This window comes from Doryrhamphus excisus, linkage group LG19, assembly GCF_037039965.1.
Source record: "Doryrhamphus excisus strain RoL-2023G ecotype Guam linkage group LG19, RoL_Dexc_Guam_v1.1, whole genome shotgun sequence".
In the NCBI taxonomy this organism is placed as follows: domain Eukaryota; kingdom Metazoa; phylum Chordata; class Actinopteri; order Syngnathiformes; family Syngnathidae; genus Doryrhamphus; species Doryrhamphus excisus.
Genome location: NC_136375.1, coordinates 15,376,267 through 15,397,255, shown reverse-complemented (window position 1 = coordinate 15,397,255; position 20,989 = coordinate 15,376,267). Strand labels below are relative to the sequence as shown.

General features: G+C 42.7%; 1 protein-coding gene and 1 long non-coding RNA gene across 4 annotated transcripts in view; one reads left to right on the top strand and one right to left on the bottom strand.

Annotated features, from left to right (window-relative positions):
- Nucleotides 1-20,989, bottom strand: part of syne1b (spectrin repeat containing, nuclear envelope 1b) — a 104,133-nt gene that overhangs the window by 68,093 nt on the left and 15,051 nt on the right. For all 3 annotated transcript variants that reach the window (XM_078799050.1, XM_078799051.1, XM_078799052.1), the window contains 35 exons: nucleotides 20,451-20,615; nucleotides 20,220-20,372; nucleotides 20,004-20,147; nucleotides 18,317-18,484; nucleotides 18,096-18,254; nucleotides 17,844-18,008; nucleotides 16,237-16,371; nucleotides 16,018-16,176; nucleotides 15,738-15,946; nucleotides 14,809-14,917; nucleotides 14,556-14,720; nucleotides 14,318-14,485; nucleotides 14,065-14,241; nucleotides 12,292-12,432; nucleotides 12,059-12,219; nucleotides 11,836-11,986; nucleotides 11,546-11,773; nucleotides 11,382-11,480; nucleotides 10,105-10,292; nucleotides 8,395-8,518; nucleotides 8,132-8,292; nucleotides 7,914-8,067; nucleotides 7,218-7,843; nucleotides 6,967-7,146; nucleotides 5,465-5,615; nucleotides 5,224-5,382; nucleotides 4,972-5,154; nucleotides 4,796-4,897; nucleotides 4,513-4,716; nucleotides 4,215-4,422; nucleotides 3,226-3,338; nucleotides 2,143-2,348; nucleotides 1,336-1,485; nucleotides 986-1,277; nucleotides 699-871 (listed from right to left, as the gene is read on the bottom strand). In XM_078799050.1, coding sequence (XP_078655176.1) covers nucleotides 699-871; nucleotides 986-1,277; nucleotides 1,336-1,485; nucleotides 2,143-2,348; nucleotides 3,226-3,338; nucleotides 4,215-4,422; nucleotides 4,513-4,716; nucleotides 4,796-4,897; nucleotides 4,972-5,154; nucleotides 5,224-5,382; nucleotides 5,465-5,615; nucleotides 6,967-7,146; nucleotides 7,218-7,843; nucleotides 7,914-8,067; nucleotides 8,132-8,292; nucleotides 8,395-8,518; nucleotides 10,105-10,292; nucleotides 11,382-11,480; nucleotides 11,546-11,773; nucleotides 11,836-11,986; nucleotides 12,059-12,219; nucleotides 12,292-12,432; nucleotides 14,065-14,241; nucleotides 14,318-14,485; nucleotides 14,556-14,720; nucleotides 14,809-14,917; nucleotides 15,738-15,946; nucleotides 16,018-16,176; nucleotides 16,237-16,371; nucleotides 17,844-18,008; nucleotides 18,096-18,254; nucleotides 18,317-18,484; nucleotides 20,004-20,147; nucleotides 20,220-20,372; nucleotides 20,451-20,615 — 6,230 coding nt within the window. The remainder of the gene's footprint in view (nucleotides 1-698; nucleotides 872-985; nucleotides 1,278-1,335; nucleotides 1,486-2,142; nucleotides 2,349-3,225; nucleotides 3,339-4,214; nucleotides 4,423-4,512; nucleotides 4,717-4,795; nucleotides 4,898-4,971; nucleotides 5,155-5,223; nucleotides 5,383-5,464; nucleotides 5,616-6,966; nucleotides 7,147-7,217; nucleotides 7,844-7,913; nucleotides 8,068-8,131; nucleotides 8,293-8,394; nucleotides 8,519-10,104; nucleotides 10,293-11,381; nucleotides 11,481-11,545; nucleotides 11,774-11,835; nucleotides 11,987-12,058; nucleotides 12,220-12,291; nucleotides 12,433-14,064; nucleotides 14,242-14,317; nucleotides 14,486-14,555; nucleotides 14,721-14,808; nucleotides 14,918-15,737; nucleotides 15,947-16,017; nucleotides 16,177-16,236; nucleotides 16,372-17,843; nucleotides 18,009-18,095; nucleotides 18,255-18,316; nucleotides 18,485-20,003; nucleotides 20,148-20,219; nucleotides 20,373-20,450; nucleotides 20,616-20,989) is intronic.
- LOC131107447 (uncharacterized) lies at nucleotides 16,879-20,970 on the top strand. The gene is made up of 3 exons (XR_013630372.1): nucleotides 16,879-16,985; nucleotides 17,859-18,492; nucleotides 20,888-20,970. It is a non-coding gene; the product is annotated as an uncharacterized LOC131107447 (long non-coding RNA).

Sequence of the window (20,989 nt, the reverse complement as noted above, 5' to 3'; positions counted from 1 at the left end):
AGACAAATTATTTTTTCAGATTAAAATGAACAAAGCATTATTAGAGCCCTGTAGACGTGACAAAACACGACTATAGTCACATTTATACTCTTTTTATTTACAACATATTGCGCAACTGCAGGGTCTTGAGACACATGCTAACTCGCAAACTAGAGAGCTAGCGACCTAAACGGTAGCCTCCAAGTTATTTCCTTTCAACTTAAATAGCCAAAAACTTACCACTTCCACACGGATAGGGAGGATAACTATTAACAGTTATTTAACCTTTCACATGAACATTAATCAAAGGTAATAATTTTTTCTGGGTACATGATACCATACAGCATCCATATCAAACTTGCGGGGGCCGCACTAACATTAAACTTTCATATCAAGGCGGGGGCCTCAAACTAGTGTTCTGCGTGCTACATTTAAAAATAAATTATTATTAATTATTATTATTATTATTATTAAATTATAAAAATTAAGATATTTGAAAACAGTGGAATGTTTTATGAGAGCTTTTAAGGTAGAAAATTGGAACAAAAGCAAAGTTTATTCATTTTTCTATTTTTAATAAATGCGTTTTTTTTTTTGAAAACCTGATTCCTCAGCCTCAGCCTCGCCCACACCCTAGCTCCAGTGGCCCCCAGGTAAATTGAGTTTGAGACCCCTGCTATATAGTATATATATATATATGATATGGTCACATTTCCTACCTGTGGCAACTCATGGACGTAATGAGCATGTTGGCCCAGGCGTCCTTCAAGCTCTGAAGCCGTGAGCAGATGGCTTCCTGCCCTTCCATTCTGTTGTGTTTGAGGACCTGCTCTCCTTTCCCCACCGTCATGTTGAGCTTCACCTCGCCCTCACCCTTCATCAGCAAAATATCCTAGTAGGAAACAAAGAGGCAAATATGGAAGAATGAACAAGCCCAGTCTGGAAACAAAACGTCTTTCCCTGCAGTCATGAGTGGTTCAAGTGCATGGTTTATTTCTAAACCCACCTGTACAAGAAGCAGCCTTTTCTCCAGCGTCTCCTTATTTCCGAGCGTGCTGTTGAGCGAAGCCAAGCGCTCCTGGACGCCGTTCAGCCAGGTCCATGTGGCCTGCAGCGTCTCCTCAAAGGCCTGCTCCTCCTGCAAAGTCAGCTGACAGCTGCGCAGCCTCTCCCGCACGCGTCGCAGCGAAGCCTGGTGCTGCGACTGCAGTTGAGCCGACACTCGCGTCTCGCTGCCGTCGCCTCGCCCGCCCTCGTTGAGCGCCTGGGCCTCCTGGCACAAACGCTCAAAGGAATCCCTGCGTGGAGGGGAAGAGCATGTATGAGCTTGAAACGTGAGAAAACATTACAAAGCACCTTTCTTTGAGAGCTTCCTGCTGATATTCCTCCACTTGCTCCAGCAAAGCCTTCTCAGAACCACGTTGATTGGCTTCAAGTAGATCTGTGGTCATCCTCTTCTCCATGTGCTCCAGCCACCGCCGCAGCTTCTTAAGGCGACCTTCAAAGCTGCGGAGAAATCCAAACGGTTTAGGGCAGGGGTCTCAAACACGCGGCCCGCGGGCCAAATGTGGCACGCAGGACACTACTTTGAGGCCCCCGCCTTGATACGAAAGTTTAATGTTAGTGCGGCCCGCGCAAGTTTGATATGGATGCTGTATGGTATCATGTACCCAGAAAAAATTATTACGTTTGATTCATGTTCATGTTAAAGGTTAAATAACTGTTAATAGTTATCCTCCCTATCCGTGTGGAAGTGGTAAGTTTTTGGCTATTTAAGTTGAAAGGAAATAACTTGGAGGCTACCGTTTAGGTCGCTAGCTCTCTAGTTTGTGTGTTAGCATGTTAGCAATATTATTTGCCGTTTTATTATTATTATTATTATATTTATTTATTACTGATTGACTTATTTATATATAAATTTTGATATTTGATATTTGAGAACAGTGGAATGTTTTATCAGCGTTTTTATTGTAGAAAATCGGAACCAAAGCACTGAAAAAGTTTGCATATTTTTCTGCTTTTAATAAATGCATTTTTTTTTTTTTGGAAAACCTGATGCGGCCCAGCCTCGCCCAGACCCTAGCTCCAGTGGCCCCCAGTTAAATTGAGTTTGAGACCCCTGTTTTAGGGTTTTCTGAACTGCAGACGAAGAAGTTCCCCTACCCTTTCATGAGGGATGCACTGTCCTCCAGGATCTGCTGGTTCTGTCTGCACTGCTCCACAAAGCTGTCCCAGTCCTGCTGGATGGAGGACAAGTGCTGCTGGACCTGGCCGGCGTTGGCCTTGGGAAGATGGAGCAGCAGTTTCTCTCCTTCCTCGCAGACCTGCGTGAGATGTGCCTCACCTTCCTCCACGCGCTGCATGGCACCCTGAGGAACAACAACGCTTGTATTTTCCAAACTATACGCCACACTTTTGTTCATAGTTTGGCTCAACTTATAGATGAAAATACAAAAAAAAAGAGGATAAAAAACGGTTTACAACCGTCTAAATACATTTATTAGCATTATTAGAGCCCTGTAGACATGAAATAACACCCCTATAGTCGCCTTTACACTCCTATTACCAAATATAGTAGACTGCTTGTGTGGGTTGATATAAATGTGTTGTCTAGGTTAGGAGAACAGGAAGTGACATCAGAGTTTGTTTTTTTTTTTTTTAGCTTGGCCCTGGGTTACAGCCACAAACGGTAAGTCTCATTTTATTGTGCCTGTGGGGAGATCCAGCTGCAATAAATGCCTGTTGCTCCGACCATCAAGTCTGGTGCTTGTGTGTCTCGCCCAACGTTACAGTGACATTACTGCCACCTAGTGATGAGTGTACATCTTTATGCTGAAAAAGCCTATTTTAGGCAAAAATAAAAAAATATATTTAAAAAATATATAATAAAATATATTCTTATAAAATATTTAATATAATAAAAATAAAAATAAAAATAAAAATAAAAATAAAAATAAAAATAAAAATAAAAATAAAAATAAAAATAAAAATAAAAATAAAAATAAAAATAAAAATAAAAATAAAAATAAAATCTTAGAAATATTAATAATAGCATGTACTCAGCCACAAAACAGCATGATTTATTCACTGATTTTTTTTCTGAAAAACTGTTAATTCGAGCCGCCAAGTGGCGAGGGATGACTGTATGACTTATTGTTTCATTCCCTCTCCATAATGCATCTTTTGACTGATGGAGCAAATTAAGAGTCCAGAAAAATACTGTCTTTTAATTGACAGAGGTCATACCTTTAGTTTCTGTAATTTGCGATCAACGACATGAGTGTCCCCAGATCGGTCGGAACATTCCTTCACAATCTCCCTCTGCTCTACAAGCCAGCGATGGAACTCCTGAACTAAATCTGTGGATCAAAAGGAAAAGGAAAACAGCTTTAATACGCCAGGTAAATCCAAATTGAACAGCGGAACCTCGGTTTTCCTCCATGAATCCTTTCCAAAGGGGTCGTCCAACTGAAATGTGTACTGTCAATTAGGGATCGACCGATATGGTTTTTTTGGGGCCGATGCCGATTTTTTTCCATCACCCTTAGCCGATGGATATGGACGCTGTATGGTATCATGTACCCAGAAAAAATTATTACCTTTGATTCATGTTCATGTTAAAGGTTAAATAACTGTTAATAGTTATCCTCCCTATCCGTGTGGAAGTGGTAAGTTTTTGGCTATTTAAGTTGAAAGGAAATAACTTGAAGGCTACCGTTTAGGTCGCTAGCTCTCTAGTTTGCGAGTTAGCATGTGTCTCAAGACCCTGCAGTTGCGCAATATGTTGTAAATAAAAAGAGTATAAATGTGACTATAGTCGTGTTTTGTCATGTCTACAGGGCTCTAATAATGCTTTGTTCATTTTAATCTGTAAAAAATAATTTGTCTACCCACCAACTATATGTGGTTTCTTAAGTTTTTATTATTATTATTATATTTATTTATTACTGATTGATTTTCTTTATTCTTGATTTATTTATTTTTCATCTTATTTTGTGTAGAAAAATAAAAATGAAGATATTTGAGAACAGTGGAATGTTTTATCAGAGCTTTTCTTGTCGAAAATCGGAACCAAAGCAAAGTTTATTCATTTTTCTGTTTTTAATAAATGCGTTGAAAACGCATTTAACAAAAACAGTGTAAAACCAAGTCCAATAACAAATGTGGGGTATGAAAACCGAGGTTCTGCTATATTTAGTGTCACCTTCTCAGGTGAAGATGTGAATGCTCCTCACCGTTGAACTGCTGCTGCAGACAGTTCTGCAGTGAGGCTAAAGTCCTGGACGAGACCTGGTTCACAGACTCGTAGGTCTTGATGAGCTCGGTGAGAGCAGAGCCCAAGCTGGACAGTTCCTCCGAGGGGTATTTCCTACACAAGTTGTTCAGGCTTTCTCTTGTGGAATCGATGCTTCCCTGCTGGTTTTGCAGCTCTTTCTGAAGCTCCTACGAAAAAAAAAAAAAAAAAAAAAACGAAACGGAGAAATGGGCGGCTGTACGTCAGCAAACAGCGTATGAACCCATGACAAGCTGAACCTTCACTCTGCAGATGTCCTCAGGCTCTGAACCAGTAGGGGACGACACCAAGGAGTCCTCCATGCTCTTCAGCCAAGCCGACATCTGTGAAATGTAGTCTTCTAGAAGTTTCTTCTGGGAGCTGAAGTCCATCAGGTTCCCCCTGGCTTGCTGGTGCAGCTTCTGAACAGAATCGATCTTCTTCCTCAGGTCGTTCTCCAGCAACTGGGAGGTGGAATAAAGCAGGTTCTCGGGTCTTGATAGTTTGATATTCGATGCTTTTGACAGCAAAAATGTGAAATACCTTAACTTTAGGAGGAGTCTCCTGACTTTGGGTGCTCCTCTTCAGCTCTGAGATTTTGGTCTGCAGGTTTTCCAGCTTGACCTCCTTCTCGGCTATTTGTTCCTGCGGATGTGAGGCGTCATTTGTGTTAGCGGTGAGTCTAATCTGTGGAATCCACCAAGATCTGGTACCAATACCTGGAGTGAAGAAAGTCTGATTGACAGCTTCTGACTGTCATTGAGATTGTTGAGGCTTTCGTTCAGTTCCGACACGCAGCTGCCGGTCCAGCAGTCGATATCTTCGGCAATTTGACGCACATCCTCCCACAACACCAGACTCCGGTTCAGGCGTTGGAGGTTGTCGTCCACCCTTTCAGACGCCTGTGTGGGACCGTTAATTATGAGTGGACTTTTTTTTGGATGGCGTGCTTACGCTGACTTTTTACATACATCCAACCACTGGTCCACCAGCGTCTCCATGTCCTTCTTCACTATTTGGGAGTCACACTCTGGAACCTTCTTCAGTTCCACCACTAACTGTTTTCCTTTGCAGGACAAGCGGTCTAGCTCGTGCTGCTTGTCGGCCATCTCCTTCTTCACGGCTTCATGCTAGGGATGGGGGGTGACGAGGGTTCTCCGTGAAGGGATTTGTCGATCTGGGATCAATTGATTCAAGACACCGTGTTCAGACCTTGCTTATTGATCTCTTGGTTTCCTCGTGGTCCTTCAGAGCAGAAGTGATATCCGCGAGGGGTTCGGCGCTCTCCATCATGCTCCCCACGGAGGTTTTCAGCATCTGGTACTCCCTCATCAGCTCGCCGAGAACATTGCACTGCTCCTGCCTGTTTAGCCAAGGAAATCAGCTCACCACTAATCATGTTCAAAATTATGCATCAAAGTCATAATAATAATTAAAAAAATCAATAAACACATGAATAGAAAACTATTTCATCGACAATTGATAATTGAATTAATGAATAGTTTTCATGATAGATTTAATTTTGGTTTTCATTTCTAAAAATGCCAAATTGAAATGAATGATCCTGGATTGGCTGCACGGTGGTTGAATGGTTAGAGTGCAGACCTCACAGATAGGAGACCCGAGTTGTTCTCCATGTTCTCCCCGTGCATGCGTGGTTTTCTCCTGGGTATTCCCAATTCCAAAAACATGCTAGGTTAATTAGCGACTCCAAATTGTCCATAGGTATGAATGTGAGTGTGAATGGTTGTTTGTCTATATGTGCCCTGTGATTGGCTGGCCACCAGTCCAGGGTGTACCCCGTTTCTCACTCAGACAGAAGACAGCTGGGATAGGCTCCAGCACCCCTGTGACCCTCGTGAGGATAAGCAGTAGAAAATGAATGAATGATTATTAGTACTACTACTAGAAGTAGTAGGCTAGTATTAGCCTGTTTATTAGCCTGCTTTTGCCCTATCATATACAATTTGTCAGAGAGAAAAAAAAAATTAATGAAAAAAAATCAATAAAAAATATCAAATTATTTAGGGGGGCTTAAGAACATTTTTAAAATAGGCCTAATGATGACACTGGCTCTTAGAAGTAAAAAAAAAACATGCTAGGTTAATTAGCGACTCCAAATTGTCCATAGGTATGAATGCGAGTGTGAATGGTTGTTTGTCTATATGTGCCCTGTGATTGGCTGGCCACCAGTCCAGGGTGTACCCCGCCTCTCGCCCCAAGACGGCTGGGATAGGAATGAATGATTATTAGTACTACTACTAGTAGTAGTAGGCTAGTATTAGTCTGCTTATTGCCTTGCTTATTAGCCTGCTTTTGCCCTATCATATACAATTTGTCAGAGATTTTTTTTTGTAAAAAAAAAAAAAAAAAAAAAATCAATAAAAAATATCAAATTATTTAGGGGCGCTTAAGAACATTTTTAAAATAGGCCTAATGACGCCACTGGCTCTTAGAAGTAAAAAAAAAAACATGCTAGGTTAATTAGCCACTCCAAATTGTCCATAGGTATGAATGTGAGTGTGAATGGTTGTTTGTCTATATGTGCCCTGTGATTGACTGGCCACCAGTCCAGGGTGTACCCCGCCTCTCGCTCGAAGACAGCTGGGATAGGCTCTAGCACCCACCGAGACCCTCGTGAGGATAAGCGGTAGAAAATGAACGAATGATCCTGGATGGATGAAATCACGGATGGATGGATGGATGGATGGTACCTCTCGGCAATGAGCTTCTTGGTGTCCTCCCACGTCTTTTCCAGCAGGCTGATTTCCCTCAGAGCCTCCCCGGCTAACTCTGCGTCTTTCTGGGCCAGCTGGTTTGCCTTGTCCCTCAGCCACTGCTCCTCGTGTTGGTGGGACTGCAGCTCGTCCTCCAGCTGATTGAAGAAACGCAGCCTGACAAAAAAAACAAATCAAGTCTAAGACAAACTTTTCTCGTACAGAGCAAAAAAACATCCTCCTGTTACCTCTGCTGTAGGGACAGAAGGCTTGGTTCCTTAAAGTTCTGCTGGTCTGCTTTTTCTTCAATGTCCTCCACAGCCTTGAGGAGCTGCTCTTTGCGCTGTCGAAAGGACGTCCACAGAGCCCCCAAGGCCTCCGCTTCACTCTGCTTGGTCCCCAGCAGGTTCCTGACGGTGTCCAGCTCTGCGCTGAGCGAGTCGGCCAGCACGCGGCATGACTTGCGAGCCCCCGCCTGGGCGCCGATGTGCAGGTGACTTTTGCAGAGGCCGCTGTCCAGATCGATGGCCTGCATCTCCAGGCGACAGACGTCCGGGACGATGCCGGAGAGCTGCTCCTGCAGCTCCTCCACTCTGCCTCGGTCCCAGCTCCCGGCACTCTCCACGGTCTGACGCAGACCCTGAAGCACGCCAGCGGTTGCGCTGTGTGTATTCAAGAAGTTCTCCAGCCTTTCCAGACACTCAAATTGCAGCTGGACTATGTGCTGCGCCTCCAGGTAGGGTTGGACGCAGCTGTCTGCTCCACTGCGTAGGAGCTGTGCGTCAGCGGGCTCGGAGGAACGACTGAGGCTCTCCGCCTGATGCTCCAAGCTTTGCCTGACGGCGGCCTGCTTCTCTAGGGCTTCCTGGTTCTCCTACCAGATGAAGACGATGACGATGTCGTGCGTGAGTCGGGAATAAATGACAGTTCTTCATGTCCCTTACCTTGACTTGTGTCATGGCGGCCTCCAGGTTGCTGGTGCTGATTTGTAAAACAGAGTGAAGGCTTGAAAGCATCGTCTCACTCCACTGGGAGAATTTCAGGAGGTCTCGGTCAAACTGCTCCACTAGGGAGAGGTGGTTCTGGAGCTCCTGGATTCTGTGGGGTGGGGGAGTGTATATTATTTCACGGTGGTCTACCTTCATATTCAGATGAAGCATACCTTCTTGGGAGGGCTTCATTCTGAACATGCAGCCTCCCCTGCAGGGCGTCAAGGTCTTCCATGAGCTGGCTCTCATCTGGGGCACTGGGATAAAGCGACGTCCCGAGCGAAACCAGCTCCGCGTGAGAGGACCCGAGGGTCTGGACCTCAGAGCGCAGGGCCTGGAAGAAAAAGCAGTCAGTTTTTTCCAGGAAATAGAGTGTGAGGTTGTGTATGTGTGCGTGTGTGTGTGTGTGTGTGTGTGTGTGTGTGTAGACTACTACCTGGAGGTCCTGCAGCTCATTACAGAGTTTAGCTTTGTCAGCCGACAGACAGTGACTCTCTGATTGGATGGCACATTCGCTCCTCTCCAGGCAGGAAATGAAGTTGGCACGCTGTTTCTCAAACCTGAAGCACATCCAGACGGTAGGAAACTACTGTATGTCTCACAAGGTGTACATTTTGGAGTAAGGAAAGAAACAATACAAGCAGTTGATGTTTGCTAAATACATAGATGAAGAGTCTTGAAAAAAAAAAAAACTTAAATAAAAAAAATTATAAAAAAAAACAAAAAAAACCTGAAACTATATTAGGAAAGCAGGAAGTGAACAAATGTAAGAGTTACTGATTGAGAGTTACCGTAGTAAATGTCAATATATGGCACCCATTATGTCATTGTATGGTCATATCACCTCCTACTTCGGTACGTGATACTATATTAGGAAAGCAGGAAGTGAACAAATGTAACAGTTAGTGATTGTAAAAGTACCAGATGGAGGGGTAGGATTTAATAAGCTTTGCTTCTTCCTACTCCTTTTGGACATGTGGAACTGGGAACTGATTATGGGATGCATTCAATTGTAATCTGATGCATGTTTAAATGAAATTAAACCATCACCATTTTCAGGGAGCCGCAAGTTGCAAACCTGTGCTTTTATTCTAATGTCTTGTATCTTGTTATCTATTTGTTTCAAATCTCCATGTGAAAATGTTAACGCTAATCACTGACATGTGTATGGGATTTTCAATTAGCATAGGGCTAGCATATGCAGTAATGCCTCGTTTATTTAAAATGTTAACGCTAATCACTGACACGTATATGGGATTTTCAATTAGCATAGGGCTAGCATATGCAGTAATCCCTCGTTTATTTAAAATGTTAACGCTAATCACTGACACGTATATGGGATTTCCAATTAGCATAGGGCTAGTATATGCAGTAATCCCTCGTTTATTTAAAATGTTAACGCTAATTACTGACACGTGTATGGGATTTTCAATTAGCATAGGGCTAGCATATGCAGTAATGCCTCATTTATTTAAAATGTTAACGCTAATCACTGACACGTATATGGGCTTTTTAATTAGCATAGGGCTAACATATGCAGTAATCCCTCGTTTATTTAAAATGTTAACGCTAATCACTGACACGTATATGGGATTTTTAATTAGCATAGGGTTAGCATATGCAGTAATCCCTCGTTTATTTAAAATGTTAACGCTAATCACTGACACGTGTATGCGATTTTCAATTAGCATAGGCTAGCATATGCAGTAATGCCTCGTTTATTTAAAATGTTAACGCTAATCACTGACACGTGTATGGGATTTTTAATTAGCATAGGTTAGCATATGCAGTAATCCCTCGTTTATGGCGGTCAATTAGTACCAGAATCAACAGTGATAAGTGAATTTCCTTATTTATGAATGGAATAATGTTGTAGTTGGAGCATGGAAAACGTTTACAATTGTAAGAATAAAAGATTAGAATTAATAAAGAAATACGATTTAACATAAGTATAAAATTGACAGGCAGGGTTTCCATGGTTACGTAATGTGTGTTGAGGAGTGGATGGGATGGTTTACAGCATGTCTGGTCAATACGTATGTTGTTTGAGACACGGCCGCATGGCCACAGAATTAGATTCCCGTGAGTGTCTGAGCGTACCTCTGGGTGGATCCGTGCACTAGAAATCCGTATGGAGATTTCTCACCTTTGCCAAACACTCAGCAGGGTTTCCAGTGTGCTCTGTTTGAGCTTTGCTTCCTGAGTGCTTTGCTCAAAGTTGCTACTCAGCTCCTTCACGGCCGCCTCCACTTGGTCTCTATCGCTGAGTCTGCGGGTGCCGGCTGACAGAGAGAGCAAGGCTCCCCTCAGCCTCTCCAGTTGTTGAGCCGCATCCTGGGAGAAGAGAAGAGAAATGTTACATTTGTTCACTTCCTGCTTTCCTAATATAGTTTAAGTATTTTTTTTATTCTATTCTATTTATTTATTTATCACATACCCAAGTACGAGGTGATACAATGACATAATGGTGACCATAGTAACTGTCAATAAATGGTACCCATTATGTCATTGTATCACCTCGTACTTCGGTATGTGACAAATAAATAAATAAATAGAATAAAAACAAATACTTGTTTTTCAAATACTATACTAGGAAAGCAGGAAGTGAACAAATGTAGAGAAGTATTGGATGACATTTTTAGCTAATTGCTTATTTTTAGTCTTAAAAATAAAATAAAAAAAATTAACAAAAAATAAATAATAAAAAAAACTTAAACTATATTAGGAAAGCAGGAAGTGAACAAATGTAAGAGTTACTGATTGAGAGTTACCATAGTAACTGTCAATATATGGCACCCATTATGTCATTGTATGGTCATATCACCTCCTACTTCAGTACGTGATACTATATTAGGAAAGCAGGAAGTGAACAAATGTAACAGTTAGTGATTGTAAAAGTACTAGATGGAGGGGTAGGATTTAATAAGCTTTGCTTCTTCCGACTCCTTTTGGACATGTGGAACTGTGAACTGATTATAGGATGGACTCAATTGTAAGCTGATGCATGTTCACATGAAATAAAACCATTAAAAAATTAAAATAATTAAAAAAAAAAAAAAAAAAATTTTAATAAAAACATTTAAGAAAAAAAAACTTAAGTGATATTAGAAAGGCAGGAAGTGAACAAATGTAAGAGTTAGTGATTGTAAAAGTACCAGATGGAGGGGTAGGATTTAATAAGCTTTGCTTCTTCCTACTCCTTTTGGACATGTGGAACTGTGAGCGGATGATGTGATGCATTCTATCCATCGTTCTGATTCTATCTATTGTGGAAGGTGGCGGGTGTCACAAATGAAAAGGGATCAGCGATGGATGGAATGTAATGTTAAAATCTCATCTTGTCCCATTCTCATAGATATGAATATATTATGCATCGTCATGCCGTTTTATGGTGTTTTATCCCAAGAGGAAAGAATCAAATACCATGTGGTTTTGAAGTTCTCGGTAAGTATCCGATGAGGACCCGCATGTTTTGATTGGACGGTCCAGTTGGGAGTGTAGCTCACAGAGCGATGCTTTCACCTACAAGAACATTAGAGACTCCGTATGAGCAAATTGTCTTAAATATCACAAACATTTCACCGCACCTCTTTTAGGCTCTGAGAGAACTTCATCTGGTGGGAGGAGCTTTCACGCAGCTGCCCGTCGAGGTGCTGCACGCTCTCCCTCAGCTCATCCCAGTAGCGGCCAATTTGGGTTAGGCGGGCCTTGATGCGGGCCGCCTCCCCTGAAGAGACGAACTGGGCCACATCCTGGGAGTCGGCCTCCAGCCCGGAAAGAACTTGAGCGCGCTCCTGCAGCTCGGCTTCCACAGCCTTAACATGTGGACGTATTGTCAGAGAATGTACGAGGACATCATGTCTGAGGGTCATCACACCTTCACTGTTTCCATCTGTCGCTCGAGAGGCAAACTGGAGCCCTTCAACGAGTCCAGTCGCTTCTCCTTAGAAGATATCCATGAAGAAAAAGCTTCAAAGTCAGCTCCGAATCGATCCCACTTGATCTTCATCTCCTCCACAGTTTTGACCCTGCAGCGAAAGAGCAGATATTGGAAAAATCTACAAGCACACACACACCACCGTGTCTTTAAATCGACGTACTCCTTCTTCAGCCCAGCTTCCACTTGGTCCACCTGATCGCTGAGATAACGAGCCTGCCGAAGGAGCAGAGTCTTGTTCTTCGGGCCAAGCTGGATCTCCGTGGCTCTCTTCAGCAAAGTGGTCATATGCGAGGCCTCGGCTTCACACTGCTTCAGCAGCACCTGGTCCCATGGAAATATTCAGCATTACGTCCGGTTTCACTCCTGCCGAGGAGCAAGATCAGTTGGACTCACTCTGGCTTGGTCAAGTTCTACCATCAGGCTCTCCGGGCTGCTGAAGTTCAGATCTCGCTCCGTCGTGGAGCGGGCCCTGCTGACAAACTGGCGTACTGCCTCCTGCTGGCTGTCAAACTCCTGCCACGCCGCCAGTGTCACCTGAGCACCACAAACATCCGTGACGGTGAATATATATATTTATAGTGGAATATCAAAATCATGCACGCCATGTAATATGTCATAAAAGTAGATTTTAGACGTCTACAGTGAAATATAAACAGAAGAATATAAAAATAACCGACATATTCAACCCAGCAGACAGTATTTCGGGTTGGAATATTTGAGTAATACCATGTAGTATGTCACAAAAAGTATAATTTTAGAAGATCTTGGTGAAATACTATAAGCTGCTAAAAATTGCAGACTACAAAAATAACCTGCGTAATCAAACCATTGTGGCACGGCATATTTGCGTTACATAATATGTCACAAAAAGTATATTTTAGAAGCTTTTGGTGAAATGTAAACTGGTAAAAATAACAGAATATCAAAATAATGTACATATTCAAACACAGCAAGAAGGCATTTGCGTTTGAAATATTCGTGTCACATCACATAGTATTCTGTGAAAGCTCTTTTAAAGTATATTTTAGAAGCTTTTGGTGAAATGTAAACTGGTAAAAATAACAGAATATCAAAATAATGTACATATTCAAACACAGCAAAAAGGCATTTGGGTTTGAAATATTCGTGTCACATCACATAGTGTGCTACGAAAGCTCTTTTAAAGTATATTTTAGAAGCTTTTGGTGAAATGTAAACTGGTAAAAATAACAATATCAAAATAATGTACATATTCAAACACAGCGAGAAGGCATTTGGGTTTGAAATATTCGTGTCACATCACATAGTATGCTATGAAAGCTCTTTTAAAGTATATTTTAGAAGCTTTTGGTGAAATGTAAATGGTAAAAATAACAGAATATCAAAATAATGTACATATTCAAACACAGCAAAAGGCATTTGGGTTTGAAATATTCGTGTTACATCACATAGTGTGCTACGAAAGCTCTTTTAAAGTATATTTTAGAAGCTTTTGGTGAAATGTAAACTGGTAAAAATAACAGAATATCAAAATAATGTACATATTCAAACGCAGCAAGAGGGCATTTGGGTTTGAAATATTCGTGTCACGTCACATAGTGTGCTACGAAAGCTCTTTTAAAGTATATTTTAGAAGCTTTTGGTGAAATGTAAACTGGTAAAAATAACAGAATATCAAAATAATGTACATATTCAAACACAGCAAGAGGGCATTTGGGTTTGAAATATTCGTGTCACATCACATAGTGTGCTACGAAAGCTCTTTTAAAGTATATTTTAGAAGCTTTTGGTGAAATGTAAACTGGTAAAAATAACAGAATATCAAAATAATGTACATATTCAAACACAGCGAGAAGGCATTTGGGTTTGAAATATTCGTGTCACATCACATAGTATGCTATGAAAGCTCTTTTAAAGTATATTTTAGAAGCTTTTGGTGAAATGTAAACTGGTAAAAATAACAGAATATCAAAATAATGTACATATTCAAACACAGCAAGGGGCATTTGGGTTTGAATAATTATCTGAAACTTTGTTTAACCCTAGAATACTGCATTCTAACTACATTGGTAAAAAGTGTAGTAGGTCCCCAATACGTGTTCAGTCCCAACCAGTGCAGCAAAGCACAAGTGTGAAGGCAGTCTAAATCTGGCCTACCACACTTAGCAATTAGGCTTAGCAACATACCTCCAGGCTTTGCTCCTGAGAGTCCATATTTTGCTCCATTTTACTGAGCGTGTTTTCCAGACTCTGCAGGTCCTGCTGCAGCGTCTCGCCCAGACCCTCCTCCGCTTGCAGCTGCTGGCCCCTGCTGATCAGCTGCTGAACGTCCTTCCTCTTCAGTTTCAGCCTTTTCAGAAGTTGCTACAGAGACGACAAATTCAGAGCCACTGAATGAAACCACCCGGTGAGGGAAGCTTATCTTCTGATGGGACAGTACCTGGTGAACCAGCAGCAGCTGCTGGGCCTCTCTCACGGTGGGACAATCTAGAATTCTGGAGACCTCGGTCTGAGCGTCTTTCTGGGCGCGGAGGAGATCATCCAAAGTGGTCTGGACTTCTTCTCTAAACTGTACACAGTCCCCTACAGCCAGGACCATCTTCTCGGCCTAAATGACACATCCGTGATGACGTCGGGATACTGTGGGAGGTGGCTTAAAACAAACAAAGGTGTCCTACCTCTATGAGTGATGTCAGAAGACCTTTAAAGTCAGTGGAGAGTTTGTTCAGGGCTCCACTTTGCCTCTGGGCGTCGCTGTTGGCGCAGATCTCAATCAGAGCCGCCATGCGGGCTTTCAGCCAGCTGAGGTTGCCCTCCTGCAGCTCGGCGTCATTCCTGAGCTCCTGCGGGTTCACGAGGGAGGGGCCGCGTTAACAAATGAATGACACCCGAGTTAGAGGTCGGTTCATCTCGAGGTTGGCCGTGACCTACCGTGATGGTGGTCTTCACCTGGCTGTACTTTCTCGGGTCGCCCGCCCGGTTTCTCAGCAGGCGAAGTTGGCTTTCTTTGGATATCAGCCAACAGGACAGCTCGGCATATCTGCGTCACACAAAACAGGTTTTGCTTTTTTTTTTCTTTCCTCAAGCTGCTTCCACTTTGTCAAGAGCTGCTTTAGATCAGGGGTCTCAAACATGCGGCCCGCGGGCCAAATGTGGGTCTCGCAGGACACTAGTTTGAGGCCCCCGCCTTGATATGGATGCTGTATGGTATCATGTACCCAGAAAAAAATTATTACGTTTGATTAATGTTCATGTTAAAGGTTAAATAACTGTTAATAGTTATCCTCCCTATCCGTGTGGAAGTGGTAGGTTTTTGGCTATTTAAGTTGAAAGGAAATAACTTGAAGGCTACTCTTTAGGTCGCTAGCTCTCTAGTTTGCGAGTTAGCATGTGTCTCAAGACCCTGCAGTTGCGCAATATGTTGTAAATAAAGAGTATAAATGTGACTATTGCCGTGTTTTGTCATGTCTACAGGGCTCTAATAATGCTTTGTTCATTTTAATCTGAAAAAAATTATTTGTCTACCCACCAACTATATGTGGTTTCTTAATTTTTTATTATTATTATTATTATATTTATTTATTACTGATTGATTGATTTTCTTTATTCTTGATTTGTTTATTTTTTTCATCTTATTTTGTGCAGAAAAATAAAAATTAAGATATTTGAGATGTTTTATCAGAGCTTCTATTGTAGAAAATCGGAACCAAAGAACTGAAAAAGTTTGTATATTTTTCTGTTTTTAATAAATGCGTTTTTTTTGGGGGGGAAAACCTGATGCGGCCCAGCCTTGCCCAGACCCTAGCTCCAGTGGCCCCCAGGTAAATTGAGTTTGAGACCCCTGCTTTAGATGACGATACCTTGCACTGTAGTCCTTCCATTTGTCCGGGTGCTGCATTAGCTTCTGATGGGTGTTTTCAACCTCCTCGCTGACCTCCAGGTACTCCTTCCTGGATTTGTCCAGCGTCTGGTGGGCAGAGTTGTCCTCAGGGAGCTTCTGGCAGAGTTCCTCCATCAGTTGTAGCCTCTTCTCACACAGGGACTGAGGACCCTTTTCCCTGAAGAAGGCCTAAGATAGGAGACATACTTATGGACTTGTTGAAAAAGGTTACGGCCGTTTGCCAAAGAGCTGTCACTCACCCGGTGCTCCTTGACAAGCCTCTCGCTGCCCACGCTGGCCATGTGGCGGTTCTCCCGGGTCACCTCAGCCTGGCATTCCTGCAGCAGCAGCACCAGCTTGCTCCTCTCAGCCTCCACTTTGAGGCGGAGGAGGTGGAAGGGAGCGTCGGTCTGGACGTCCTGTGAGAGACAAGGAACCATGAGGAGAGGCATTCCTTGGATGCAACACGGAAAACAAACCTTCCAGTCTTTGTGAAGTTTTCGGACAGTTTCCTGCAGCGACTGCTGCTCCTGGTCGGGCAGAATGTCGGTGAGCTCGTCGCAAGCTTTGAGGAAGGCGTTCAAGATTCGCTGGTCCAGCTGAGCGAAGAACTCCTGAGACAAAAGTGTGACACGTCCGGGTTAGCTTCACATTTAATCGCAAGTAGAAATACGTTTTTATCTCGGGGAAATCTCTTGGTGGTGGTTTTCTTTATTATTAGCATATTAACAAGTGTGAGACCTCTCACTATTTTATTACAGTCTCAGCTCAAAATAAGATTATTTATGATACTGGTTTTAAATTCTAAATGTGTATGAGTAAAAAGCCTATTTAGGAACATTCAGAAAGGATTATTATTAAAGATTTGCCTGAATGCACTTTTCCTTCATGAAATGTACAAAATGAAAATAGTTAAAACACAGGGCAATAGCCATAAAACATTTCATCCAAATTGCAATGTAATTTCATTTCTTTTAAAACAAAATACATAGAAATTAATCTTTATATTACAGTAAATACAGTTTTATTACAATACTGTAGCTATTAATTAGAAATCCCACCGTTTTTGAATGTTAAATGCGATTTGTCCTACTTTTGTGACGGTCATTGAACGCACCGTTCTCAGATGCAGACAGGGCTGTATGGATGTATTTGGATGTATTTTCCCCCTTTTTCTTTCACCTCATACTTGCTCCCGAATGCTGATACTATGTAGGAATGCATAAAGGTAAGATTTGATGACTTTGAGTGCTAATGCGCATCATTGTGGTAGTTCCATGCTAAACGGCTAACGCTAGCATAACACTGGACTTGGATTTGCGATTTGTCCTACTTTTTCGACGGCCATTTAAACGCACCGATGCACCGTTCACCGATGCAAAGAGGGCTGTATGGATGTATTTGGGTGTATTTTCCCTCTTTTTCTTTCACCTCATACTTGCTCCCGAATGCTGATACTACGTAGGAATGCATAAAGGTAAGATTTGATGATTTTGAGTGCTAATGTGCATCATTGTGGTAGTTCAAGTAGTGCTAAATGGCTAACGCTAGCATAACACTGGACTTCGGCTACGGTCATCACATTGACAGCCCGTCAATAGCAGCTTGAACTCCAATTTAGCTGGCAGTTCAATGCAAAAATCATCAGAGAGATATAAAAATGTAAACCACAGGTTAGTTGGGTCACTCTTATGCTAAAGTAGCACTTTATATGACAATAAAAAAACAATACCTTCGCTGCTCCAGTCTCCGGTAGGCCATGTAATCCGTGATAAGTCAAACACGGCGACAGTAGATACAAATAACTACAAGAACCATCTGCCAGGGCTTTGAAGCTAACTTTACCAATTTAAATACACTTTTCTTTCTCCATTTACCATCAATATTTGTTCCGGCTTGTGGCTACAGTTACCGTGCGTCAACCAAACTACGGTGGGCGCCGAGGGTCAAACAGTGCACGTCAATTTGCGCCTCAAATAAATCGCCGCCGTTAAAAGAAACTTCCGTTCAAGCATCATTAACACTTTAATTGCTAATATAAGACCTAAAATGCACTTTTCAAGCGTAACAAAGTGTGCTTCCTCACCGTGTGTTTTTTCAGCAGCTCTTCCGGGTCGCCTTGCTCTGTCAGACAGTCTTCCGCCATTTTAAGAACCTTCTCCAGATCCGAGCGTGACTCGTCAAAGCGCTTCATGAGGCTGCTGTTTGCCTCCATTCGCTTCCTCCACTCTGTGGCTTCCTTAAACATGGACTTCACGCACATGCAGGGTGGACATGTTTACGGAAAAGGAGGCGTGAGTGCATCACAAGTCAGGCAAAACAAAGCAGAGATGTTCACCTGTGAGGAGCTTTGGAGGTCAGCTACTCTCTTCTGCAGGAGACTCATGTCCATGTGCTGCAAGGTTTTACTGGCGTCCGTGAGCTTCAGGATGGTCTGGTGATTCCTTTCAATGACGATGAGACACTTCTTGCAGCTTTGTGTGGCGGCCGCCAGCTCCTGCCCAACATCAGCGTGCCCAAGTGTCAGCTGCATTTGGACCCTCTCGTGGTACGACTCACCTGGCACTTCTGTTTGAAGTCCACGGGTCCTTCTGAGTCTCTGCCGCCGGTCACATGGCTGGCCTTCTCCAAAGCCTGGTAGAAGCCTGTGATGTTTTTCTCCATTTCTTCCAGCGGCGCCAAGAGGGACTGAGACTCCTTCAGCAGAGGCAGACATCGCTCTCTTACCTAAACGGGTATGAATTGAACATTTCATGTCTTTATTATTATTATTATTATTATTATTATTGGGACATCTGCAAAAATGCAGTTTATCAGGACTTACTGCTTGTCAAAGATTGTCTACATGGAAAAAAGCATTCTATTGTTTTTAATGACATTGTGCAAAAAAGTGCTTATCCAAGATCCTCTATGGGACAGAGTGGCCTTGCAGTGGAAGTGGTAATGGTAATGGTTTAACTTCATTTGAACATGCATCAGATTCCAATTGAATGCATCCCATAATCAGTTCCCAGTTCCACATGTCCAAAAGGAGTAGGAAGAAGCATTCATTCATTCATTTTCTACCGCTTTTTCCTGTGCTGGAGCCTATCCCAGCTGTCTTGGGGCGAGAGGCCAGCCAATCACAGGGGCACATATAGACAAACAACCATTCACACTCACATTCATACCTATGGAGAATTTGGAGTGGCTAATTAACCTAGCATGTTTTTGGAATGTGGGAGGAAACCGGAGTACCCCGGAGAACATTCAAACTCCACACAGAGATGGGTGGAATTGAACCCTGGTCTCCTAGCTGTGAGGTTTGCGCGCTAACCACTCGACCGCCATGCCACCCTAGGAAGAAGCAAAGCTTATTAAATCCTACCCCTCCATCTGCTACTTTTACAATCAGTAACTGTTACATTTGTTCACTTCCTGCTTTCCTAATATATATTTTTTTGTTTTATCACATACCGAAGTAGGAGGTGATATGAGCATCCACTGCCATAATGGGTACCATAGTAAGTGTCAATATAGTGATATATATAGCACATCATGACTGGTTCAAGACTCTTCTTCCTTGGATTTAGCAAATTTATTTTATTTATTTATTCATTAATTTATTTTAGTAATTTTCATAGATTTTTTTTTAAAAATTACAAATTTTTTATTTATTTATTTTTATTTTTTTTTATTTTTGTTTTTTATTTTTTGTCAGGTACCGAAGTAGGAGGTGATATGAGCATCCAATGCCATAATGGGTACCATAGTAAGTGTCAATATAGTGATATATATATATATATATATATATATATATATATATAGCACATCATTTTTAACACCTAGTTCCACTGATGTCATGCAACCCAGACGTCCTTATATGGGCATGCCCAGCTACACACTATAGGTGGTTGTCTGTGTAGCATTATAGAGTGTGCATACGGGTAGTGGAGTGTAACCTACATACATGCATGCACAATAGTTTGCGAAAAGTTAACTAACAGCCTTTTTCCACCACAATCTACCAATGTTTTTCTAAACATGGGTGACCTCGCAAAAAACGACCCCATTTCCACTTCCGATGTTGTGCCTGGATTGCCTGCACCGTTTGAGTCGGAAGCAGGAAGCCCGCGCAAGGTTTAAGAACAGAATGTTTAGGAATCTTCTACAAAGATCCTGTATGTAGAAGCACTGTGGTGTTGTAGGGAAATGATATGGGGTCTATGAGGTGTGGGGGGCGTGGCTTGTGAAGCCACGGTCGCACCTTGCTCAGCTGCTCTTTAATGGAGGCCATCACCGCCGTCATCTGAGCCACCTCCTCGGGTGCCGTGTCTTTGCTCAGCAGCTGGGCCGTGCGAGCCGCCGCCTTGGAGGCCGCCTCCATGGCAGGAACTTTGTGTTTGATTTCCTGCAGGGAAGTGGAAAGTCATGACACGTGTGCTACGGGAGAAGCAATGAAGGAAGGACGACAAGGCTTTACCTCCACGTCCTGAACAAATGTGCGCACGTTCAGGAAGGACACTTGGACAGGAGCGTTCATCTTCCGGTCGGTGGCATCCATGAACATTTTCAAAGTGTTGATGCCGTCATGGTAGTCTTGCCTCAGCCTGTCCACCTCGTCTGCTCTTGCATACTGCCGAAAAAAGCAGCGTGACTTTCATCTAAAGAGCAAAGCAAGCTTCCATTGAGAGCAAGGGTACGGCTAATTTACATATTTGACTTTGACGAAGAGCTCCCGCCATCTCCCGTTCAGGAGCAGAAGCTGCTGCTTGAGGTCTCGGGACACGCCGTCATCGCAGGTCTCGATGAGGAAGTTGCCGGCGTCGTTCATGTCCATGTGCTGCTGGATCCAGTGGGACAGGTTGCGGAAGAACTCCTTTGAAGGAGGTGGAAACAAATACTGATGATGATCAGATGAACCACTGGGCAAAAACGGCCTGCATGGCAGAGTTCCAAGACCAAAACCACTGCTGAACAAAAAGAACATTAAGGCTGGTCTCCATTTTGAAGAACATCTTGATGATCCCAAAGACCTTTGGGAAAATACTGTGTGGTCTGACTTTTTGGCATTTCAGAAAAAGAAGATCATAGCAACGGTAAAATATGGTGGTGGTAGTGTGATGGTCCGGGGCTGTTTTGCTGCTTCAGGACCTGGAAGCATGAATTCTGCTGAAGTAGAATGTCCACCCATCTGTTGGTGACCTCAAGCTGAAAGCAACTTGGGTTCTGCAAACATGTGGGCCAAAATTC